Source organism: Papaver somniferum, chromosome 11, assembly GCF_003573695.1.
Source record: "Papaver somniferum cultivar HN1 chromosome 11, ASM357369v1, whole genome shotgun sequence".
Lineage (NCBI taxonomy): Eukaryota > Viridiplantae > Streptophyta > Magnoliopsida > Ranunculales > Papaveraceae > Papaver > Papaver somniferum.
In genome coordinates this window covers 131,345,392-131,355,802 of record NC_039368.1, presented here as the reverse complement: position 1 = coordinate 131,355,802, position 10,411 = coordinate 131,345,392, and the positions used below count along the sequence as shown (strand labels likewise).

Sequence of the window (10,411 nt, the reverse complement as noted above, 5' to 3'; positions counted from 1 at the left end):
AGCATGACTCTTTGAACCTTTGTTGACAAAATTAAAGTGTAAAACCAAAGGTGTTCAGCCTTAGTGCTAAGAGAAAGAACGTCACGTGCTTAGATTCTTTAGATTCCTCCTCCTCTCGCTTATATATAAAGAAACTAATTGATGACCCAATTTCCTTAACTTTCATAATTCGATCGTATCACTCATTCCAATTTTAAGATCTATCGTCCTTTTCTTATTTCGATGATCATCACTACATGATGTGATATGTAACAACATATAGTAAGTCCCATCAACATCCCATCATTCATATCAAAGTCTTTAAGAAGCAACATTCTTCCGTAGGTTACCTACTAGCCCCGAAATGCCGTACTTTCTACGGACTTTCACAGCAAAAGAAGGAATAGTTTGAGATTATTCTACCGGATCATCTGAAAATGCAATGTAAGGGAGAAGAAGATTGAATTTATCTCTTCTGCGACGTTCGCCGAGCTTAATCAATTGTCAATTGTTCATCAACGTTGGCCAAATAAATCATCAAAAAAATATCAGGTAAGATGTGTATCAATCTCATTTTCCTGCCAGTGAATCAATTTGCACAGCCTAGCTTCTCATTTGTTAATCTTTTTGTATTTATAATTGATTTGATCGATCATATCAGCGCGAATGCATCAGATATCATTACATGCATTACCACCGCATAGTTTTAATCTTTTTATAAATAAATTTCCCCTAAAGTAATAAAATGGACGATTTTGATGGAAGCATTCATAGTCATCATCATTGATCATCAAAAATAAGGGTGGTTATGATCACACATTTGTTATGTATAGAAGATGATTTGATTATTCATTTTTTTTCACCTTCAATTTTTTTTTTAATTTCTCAACAACTAATAAAGACTATAGGCTACGTACACCACGTGGTGTTACATGCAAAGTTTATTTTCTGTCTTAAATATCATCTAATTTGGTTTGATTCTTCATTAAACTAGATTAGGTCTAAGTTGCTAAGAAATTTTAATCAGTAACTTGTCAAACAAAACTACAAAGATTGTCTATGAATATTTGGAAACTCCAAAGACTGATTAGGATTATTATGAATGAATAAAGGCCCTAAAAATCCGAATATTACTTTCTTGAAAACTTTATCTTTTAGTAATAAAAATACAAACTTAGGTTGTCTACTTGTCTTTAACGTGTCTCATGGTTTTGCTATAATGTAGTGGAAATGAGGTTGATGGAGATATTAATCACAAAGATTAATTCTTGTTTGTGTCTATGGATTATAGCATGATAACTAGGACTAATTAACACAAAACCTAATCAACCCCAACAACTATATCTTCTTCTTGTTATTCTCACCTAATTCAGTTTCTAACACGTAAAATGTTCTCCTCTCCATCATCTTTACTTTCATGAGTCATGTCCTTTAAATAACACTACAAAACACAAGGCCTCTTGGGACGGCCAAAAAACGTCCCAAGAGGACAAAAACCCCGTCCCAAGAGGTATTAGGGACGGTTTATGTACCGTCCCCTGTTCCACTGTCACTAATATTATTTGGCCATGTTTTTTTTCTGGGACGGACATATTTTAGCCTTGATTTAAATATTTTATGACTATTAGGGACGGTCAGGCCATCACCGTCCCAAATATCCTTCTTTAGGGACGGTTTTTTCAAAACAGCCGTCCTTAGAAGCTACTTGTTTTGTAGTATAACTTAGCTACTTCTGCATTTCGTGCATTTCTGGACAGACGAGCAGATGAGATCATAAATTCTGATTAAATTTGTGCCATCAGTAACCATTTTTATCTTTTTTTTCGCTTACCTTTTCATTGATGGTACGCACTAGTATGCATAATCTTGCACGTTAAAGAAAGCAAGTGATGCTGTAATTTGGAAAAGCCAACTATGCAAGATTATTATGGAAGCAGAACATGAATAGCGATTAGCTGGTTTAAGGGGACCCAAAATGGGCTGGTTATTTTGAGTTCTTAAGTGTCAAGGGCCCAGTGCAACATCTCAAAGTACGAACTTACCCCTGATTATCACTGCTGGTGAAGGGTAGTTTAGTCAGATGGCACATAATTATTTTGGTCAAATTCAGAAAAGCATGATATAATCAAGGTCACATGATCCTAATTAGTACATCTTAATCAACTGTCTTAGGAAAAACCGTTTATTTTGTTTGGTTTCAAAGAATGTGAGCATCTTTTCCCTCAACAAACTTTAAAAACTTCTCTCCCTCTCTCTCTACACCACCACTGCAAATCCAGAGAGGGAGAGGAAGGAAGAAGGTTTCTGTTCATATCACTAATGGGATCTGCAATAATTTTACAGGTGTTCTTAAAATTGTAGAGGGAAGAAGAAGAACAAAAGATGGGTTGCACTTCAATGAGCATATCAACATCTCATATAGCAGCGGCAACAAAAGATATCTATAAAGAGCACAACAACAAATGTAATCTCCGCCGGTCAAATTCTAACATGGAAATATGTCAACGTGCGAGTTTAAGGAGATCACATTCCGACCCACAACTCCGGTATTCGATTCGTGCGACATCAACAGAGTCGAAATTGAAAACTAGTAAGTCATCAGTGGGTATATTTCATCAATTCCAAATCTCAAGTTCGTTGCTTCCGAATAAAGTACGGTCGCTTTTGTTCGAAACGGATAAAATGAAACTAGTTGAGCATCATGAGAGGGAGGAAGTGGAGGAACATGAACATCTTCATGAGGAGGAAGAGAGGGAGCAGGAGAAGAGAGCTAATTGGGTAGAAAGACTTTTAGAGCTTAGAAGCCAGTGGAAGAATCGACAGTCGTATGATCAAATAATCGAAGAAGAGGAGGATGATTATGACCATGTAGGAGGTTGTGAGGCCAATTATGATTCAGAATTTGAGGAAGAAGAAGTGGAATTTGATAGAGAAACCTTCTCCAAGTTGTTGACAAGAGTTCCATGGTCTGACACGAAACTGTATTCTCAGCTGGCTTTTCTCTGCAACATGGCTTATGTGATACCTGAAATCAAGGTATGCATGTCTACCTAATTTTAAGTTTCTGTTCAATTCTTAGGGTCTGACTAAGTGATGGAAAAATCCTGCAAGAGAGTGCGCTTAATCTCAATTTTGAATATTGGCAACTCTACCAGGCTCAAGACTTGAGGAAATACTACAATCTATATTTTGTGACATCTTCCTTGGAGAAGAAAGCTGAAGCTGCACTGAAAGTGAAGCTCGATCAGGGATCCGCCTTTACTGACATGCCCATCTCTTCTTCTTTGTTAATTGAGGAAGAAGTACTGGCAGCTTATGAACAACCCAAGCGTCTCGCTCGTCCATCTGTAGCTTATAACATTGCTGCTTCCGCAGCAACTTACATTCATTCTCGTGCAAAGGGTCTCCTTTCGTTGGGATACAACCCTCCCTCTATGGATGAGGATGCAGAGGTAGAGAGACGAATCATGATGCGGGAGGAATATGGAGGCGAGTGCTCACCTAGAGTATACAAGAAACCTGAGGTTGCAGCTTATGTTGCAGCTTCAACGATGACTACCGTGGTGGCTGCTGAGGAAAATGTAAAGCAAGAAGCAGCTAACGAACTCCAGTCGTTACATTCCTCACCTTGTGAATGGTTCATCTGTGATGATCCAAGCACGTTTACTCGTTGCTTCATCATTCAGGTATTTTAACTTCTTGGTGTTTCAAATTCTGATGATTGTAATGCGAAGACAATGGCATATTAAAATGCAAGCAGGATGTATAGATCTGGTTTAAATTTCTACCTGAATGGTGTCCTGTTTACTTTACTCATGCCGTTATCACTTAAAATGCAGGGTTCAGACTCACTGGCATCTTGGCAGGCAAACCTCTTTTTTGAACCCACCAAATTTGAGGTAAGCATGTTGCTATTATCAGTTTATCATAGTAGACGGACGTGGATGAACAATAACGGAGAACCTTAAAATCTGACACTTGTAGGGAACAGACGTTTTGGTACACAGAGGTATTTATGAAGCAGCAAAGGGTATATATGAGCAATTCATGCCAGAAATCTTAAACCATTTGAGAACATATGGAGATTTCGCGAAAGTTAGATTCATTGGTCATTCCCTTGGAGGAAGCCTGTCACTCCTGGTCAACCTAATGCTCTTATCTAGAGGGGTACTGGAATCATCAACTCTGCTACCAGTTGTCACCTTTGGCTCTCCATCTGTATTCTGCGGCGGTGTCCGTATACTAAAAGAATTGGGATTGGATGAGAATCATGTTCACTCTGTTATGATGCACAGAGATATTGTGCCAAGAGCCTTTTCTTGCAACTACCCTAACCATGTGGCACAAGTACTAAAGCGTCTCAATGGAACCTTCCGGTCCCATCCTTGCCTCAATAAAAATGTAAGTTGCCTCTGAACCTTCTTTTATCTTACTTCCAAACCTACTCGAAGCATAGTGTTATAAATAAAACAGGAGGTTGCTGAAAAAACTAAGACTAAAAGATGAATTGGCGAAACAAGACATCTTGCACCAGAATTCATACAGAAGATTTTAGTTTATTTTGCTAACTGTTGTACCATATTTGTTGTTGCCTGTGCAGAAAATGTTGTATACTCCGTTGGGTCAGTTATTCATTCTACAACCAGATGAGAAACTATCTCCCTCACACCCTCTACTGCCACCTGGCGGAGCCTTATATGCCTTGGACAAGACTCAATGTGGTTCACATTTGGGCATAAAAAGTGCCTTAAAGGCTTTTCTCAATTCCCCTCACCCACTAGAGACTTTAAGCGATCCTACAGCTTACGGTTCAGAAGGAACAATTCTAAGAGATCATGACTCGAGCAATTACCTGAAGGCCATGAATGGTGTTCTCCGCCAACGAACTAAGCTCGTGGTAAGAAAATCGAGGAAGGAGAGACTACACCATTTGTGGCCACTTCTGACAACTTCACAATCATGGAGACATCGACAACATTTGGAGAGTCCTGATTTGATCCCTAAAGAAGTTATTTCTGGGGCATGAAGAGTGAAGACGTTATGTAAAAAAAATTCTTCTGATGTCCTATAAAGGTTGTTGTTGAGACATCTCTATGATGGGTTGGAACCACTTGGTTCTTTACTTCATTTACATGTGTCTCGTAACTTCTCATCATGTGTCATCTGATCTGAAGATGGTTCTCTTGTTAATACAATGTTAATATTACATTTCAGAGAAAAAAAGATTTACAAACCTAATAAGTTTTACAAATCTTTTTGGCAAATCACTATTCCTTCAAATAGACCCATTGGGATTTGTAAATCATAGAGAAAATGCCGGTGGACGAACTCCGACACCTTTGTAGTTTATTTGGATACCACAAGTAGTAGTACTTCTTCTTCTCCAGGAATTGAAGTCAGAAGCAAAATGTTTTTGTTTGTCAAAAGTTAGCATTTTTTTGCTTTTAGAAATCATTTTGAAATTGTGTACTCAAACTAACTTCCGACTTTTTTACTACCAGAAGTCAAAAAACAACTTTTCGAGTGGATCCAGAAGCAGAAGTCAGAAGGAAAACCATTTCGCTTCACAAAAAGTTAACTTTTTTTATTTCTAGAAGTCCTTTTGAAATTCGATATCCAAACTGACTTCTTACTCTTCGACTTTTTCCGAGCTGACTTTTTGCTATTTACTTTATTCACGATATCACTTAAAATGCAGGGTTCAGACTCACTGGCATCTTGGCAGGGAAACCTCTTTTTTGAACCCATCAAATTTGAGGTAACCATATTTCTATAATCAGTTTATCATGATGAGCAAATAACTTTGCTGTCACCTAAAGTAGAACCAATGGTGGTCGTGGATGAACAATAATGTAGAATCTATTGAAATCTGACTCTTGTAGGGAACAAACGTTTTGGTTCACAAAGGTATTTATGAAGCAACAAAGGGTATATATAAGTTCATGCCAGAAATCTTAAACCATTTGAGAACATATGAAGATCCCGCGAAACTTAGATTCATTGTTCGTTCCCTTGGAGGAAGCCTATCACTCTTGGTCATCCTAATGCTTTTATCCAGAGGGGTACTGGAATCATCAACTCTACTACCAGTTGTCACCTTTTCCTCTTCATCTGTATTCTGCGGAGGTCACCGTATCCTCGAAGAATTCAGATTGGATGGGAATCATGTTCACTCTGTTATGATGCACAGAGATATTGTACCAAGAGCCTTCTCCTGCAACTACCCTAACCATGTGTCCCAAGTACAAAAGCGTCTTAATAGAACCTTCTGTTCTCACCCTTGCCTCAATAAAAATATAAGTTTCCTCTGAACCTTCTTTTATCTTACTTCCTAACCTACTCAAAGCATAGTGTTATAGATAAAACATGAGGATGCTGAAAAAAACTAAGACTAAAAGATGAATTTCCGAAACTAGAAATCTTGCACCAGAATTCATACTGAAGATTTCAGTTTGTTTTGCTAACTGTTGTAGCATGTTTATTCTTATCTGTGCAGATAATGTTGTATATACTCTGTTGGGTCAGTAATTCATTCGGACAACCAGATGAGAAACTATCTCCCTCATACCCTCTACTGCCACTTGGCAGAGCCTTATATTCTTTGGACAAGACTCAATGTGGTTCACATTTGGGCATAAAAAGTGCTTTAAAATCTTTTCACAATTCCCCTCACCCACTAGAGACTTTTATTGATCCTACAACTTACTTACGGTTCAAAAGTAACAATTCTAAGAGATCATGACTCAAGCAATTACCTGGAGGCCATGAATGGTGTTCTCCCCCAACGAAGCTCGTGGTAAAAAAGTCCGGGAAGAAGAAACTACACCATTTGTGGCCACTTATGACAACTTCACAATCATGGAGACATCAATAACATTTGGAGAGTCCTGATTTGATCACTAAAGAAGTTGTTACTGGGGCAAGTGAAGATATTATGTAAAAAAAAATTCTTCTAATGTCCTATAAAGGTTGTTATTGAGACATTTCTACGATGGGTTGGAACCACTTGGTTCTTTACTTCATTTACACGTGTCTCATAACTTCTCATCATGTGTCATCTGATCTGATGATGGTTCTCTTGTAAATAGAGTGTTAACATTACTTTTCAGAGAAAAAAAGATTTACAAACCTAATAAGTTTTACAATTCTTTTTGGCAAATTACTATTACTTCAAATAGACCCATTAGGCTTTGTAAATCATAGCGAAAATTATGGTGGACGAACTCCGGCACCTTATAGTTTATTTGGATACCACAAGTAGTAGTGCTTCTTCTTCTCCAAGAGTAGAAGTCGGAAGCAAAATGTTTTTGTTTGTCAAAAGTTAGCATTTTTGCTTTTAAAATTCATTTTGAAACTGTGTACTCAAACTAACTTCCAACTTTTTTACTCCCAGAAGTAAAAAAGCAACTTTTCGAGTGGATCCAGAAGCAGAAGTCAGAAGCAGAACAATTTTGCTTCACAAAAAGTTAACTTTTTTACTTCACATAAACTTAACTTTTTTACTTCTAGAAGTCATTTTGAAATTCGGTATCCAAACTGACTTCTTACTTTTCGACTTTTTTTGAGCTGACTTTTTGCTATTTACTTTACTCACGATATCACATAAAATGCAGGGTTCAGACTCACTGGAATCTTGGCAGGCAAACCTCTTTTTTGAACCCACTAAATTTGAGGTAACCATATTTCTATAATCAGTTTATCTTGATGAGAAAATGACTTTTCTTCCACCTAAAGTAGAACCAATGGTGGTCGTGGATGAACAATAATGTAGAATCTATTGAAATCTGACTCTTATAGGAACATACGTTTTGGTTCACAGAGGTATTTATGAAGAAGCAAAGGGTATATATAAGAAGTTCATGCCAGAAATATTTAACCATTTGAGAACATGTGGAGATCCCGCGAAAGTTAGATTCATTGGTCCTTCCCTTGGAGGAAGCCTATCACTCTTGGTCAACCTAATGCCTTTATCCAGAGGGGTACTGGAATCATCAAATATACTACCAGTTGTCACCTTTGCCTCTCCATATGTATTATGTGGAGGTCATTGTATCCTCGAAGAATTGGGATTGGATGAGAATCATGTTCACTCTGTTATGATGCACAAAGATATTATACCAAGAGCCTTCTATTGCAACTACCCTAACCATGTGGAGCAAGTACTAAAGCGTCTCCATGGAAACTTCTGTTCTCACCCTTTCCTCAATAAAAATATAAGTTGCCTTTGAACCTTCTTTTATCTTACTTCCGAACCTACTCAAAACATAATGTTATATATAAAACAGGAGATTGCTGAAAAAAACTAAGACTAAAAGATGAATTTCCGAAGCAAGAAATCTTGCACCAGAATTCAGACTTAAGCTTTCAGTTTTTTTTTTCCAACTGTTGTACCATATTTATTCTTACATGTGCAGAAAATGTTGTATATACTCCGTTGGGTCAGTTATTCATTCGACAACCAGATGAGAAACTATCTCCCTCACACCCTCTACTGCCACCTGGGGGAGCCTTATATGCCTTGGACAAGACTCAATGTGGTTCACATTTGGGCTTAAAAAGTGCCTTAAAAGCTTTTCACGATTTCCCTCACCCACTAGAGACTTTGAGTGATCCTACAACTTACGATTCAGAAAGAACAATTCTAAGAGATCATGACTCAAGAAATTACCTGAAGGCCATGAATGGTGTCCTCCACCAACAAACAGAGCTCGTGGTAAGAAAGTCCGGGAAGGAGAAACTACACCATTTGTGGCCACTTCTAATAACTTCACAATCATGGAGAAATTTGTTAGAGCATTGCTCGGTCGAAATCGCATGCGTTGATATCTCAAGAATGTTTGTCAATGTTAGTGATCAAAACTATAGGTCTTGATTTCTAGCCTATTTATAGATGTCTCGGACTAGGACATATATAGTGTAGTTGGGATTCGATTTCACTGATTTCATCATTTGAAGACGAAGAACTACGAAGGGGATCTTGTGGAACTTCTTCGACAAAAGGTATGCGGAGAATTGAACTCATCTATCACTTGGAAAGTCTATTTCTATTATCTCCTATATTGAGACATAAGTCGTGTTACGATATAGTTTTCTCTATACACATTTGAGATTTCGAGCTGAGTATATCTCGCTTACATATTTCTCGAAATATGTGTTGGCAAGCTTTCGCTTTAGCCATATTCATCTTTACTCGTGACGAAAGTCATGTTGACATTTTAATATCTTGAAAATTTGTTTGATGCTAATAGTGTGTGAAAACGACTATTGTCATTATAGAAGAATGTTTCAATGATTGAAATTTAGAGTTGATAATGTAACCATCATTGGATATAATCATATATAGTGTGTTCGCACATTAGTGTATAAATCCGTAATCCGGGAACCAAGAGTATGCATATGTGTGTATACAATATTGGTGAAGGAGACAAGATAAGTATGCGTACCCGTACGCATACTGGCGGAAGTTTTCGAACCGAAAATATCTGATGGGATTGGGAATTACAAACTCCTAAACTAGTCACCTTAAGTATGCGTACCCATACGCATACTGGCGGAAATTTTTGAACCGAGAATTTCTGCTGAGTTTGGAAACTTGAACAAACTCAAATCCAGTTGCTTAAGTACGCATACCCGTACGCATACTTAACCTAGTTACTTTGTGAAATCGGTCTGTTCATGAACTTAAACATTTAAATCATAAGGAATGCAATGTTTGCAAACCGTGGCTATAATGTTCATGATTGATTCAAGTGAATCAAAAATATTTTTCTTCAATTGTGTTCTTGAGAATATAACAATTGAACAACTCTTTAACTATTTTCATTTGAGTCATTTGAACTAGTTATGGTTAAAATGAATAAGGTTGATATGAAAGTAATCATATGGCTAACCTCGATTAACTATTTGTGAACCAACATGGTGTACACGTTTAGGTACGGTTATATAAACCTAAATGAGGGTACATTTAATTTGTGTGTAGCAAGCTAAGTTCGATCTAATGGTTGAAAGATATTAACTTGGTTGAATCAGGTTTTTCATCTAACGGTGCTTATTGAATGCTTTGTTACCAAGGTAACTTGGATTGCAAACCCTGATTTGAAACTATATAAGGGAGAAATCTAGCAACTGGGAAACCTAATCCGCACACCTCTGTGTATTACTAGTTGCATAACTAGAGTCGATCTCCTTTAACTTTAGGTTTCTTCTCTAGACCCCGTAGGTTAAAGACTTGAAGACTTCGTTGGGATTATGAAGCCAAAACCAACTATTCTCTTTGTAGTTGCGTGATCTGATCTTGTTGTTTATATCTCCGATAGGCAAGGTAGAAAAGTAATCACAAACACTTCGTCTCATCGTTTGTGATTCCACAATAACTTGTTTCGCTAGTCGATTAAGTTTATTGTGAGGTGATTGATAATACTAGGTTGTTCTT

General features: G+C 37.4%; 1 protein-coding gene across 2 annotated transcripts; it reads left to right on the top strand.

Moving 5' to 3' along the window:
- The first annotated feature begins 328 nt into the window (after nt 1-328).
- LOC113321360 (phospholipase A1 PLIP1, chloroplastic-like) lies at nt 329-5,231 on the top strand. Of its 2 annotated transcripts, XM_026569258.1 has the most exons (6): nt 329-531; nt 2,323-3,015; nt 3,135-3,665; nt 3,819-3,878; nt 3,964-4,380; nt 4,580-5,231. In XM_026569258.1, the coding sequence occupies exons 2-6, from the start codon at nt 2,362-2,364 to the stop codon at nt 5,003-5,005; spliced, it is 2,088 nt and encodes a 695-aa protein (XP_026425043.1). In that variant the 5' UTR covers nt 329-531; nt 2,323-2,361; the 3' UTR covers nt 5,006-5,231. The 2 variants fall into 2 exon arrangements, with proteins under 2 accessions (XP_026425043.1, XP_026425042.1); XM_026569257.1 differs by lacking the exon at nt 329-531 and having other exon boundaries at nt 2,165-3,015.
- Nucleotides 5,232-10,411: the final 5,180 nt, after the last annotated feature.

What these genes read in the sequence shown, in the direction of transcription:
- LOC113321360 (XM_026569258.1), top strand. Translation starts at nt 2,362, where the DNA reads ATGGGTTGCACTTCAATGAGCATATCAACATCTCATATAGCAGCGGCA. An exon ending in ATGTGATACCTGAAATCAAG is followed by an intron (nt 3,016 to 3,134) that starts GTATGCATGTCT and finishes CAACTCTACCAG; the next exon opens with GCTCAAGACTTGAGGAAATA. An exon ending in CTCGTTGCTTCATCATTCAG is followed by an intron (nt 3,666 to 3,818) that starts GTATTTTAACTT and finishes CTTAAAATGCAG; the next exon opens with GGTTCAGACTCACTGGCATC.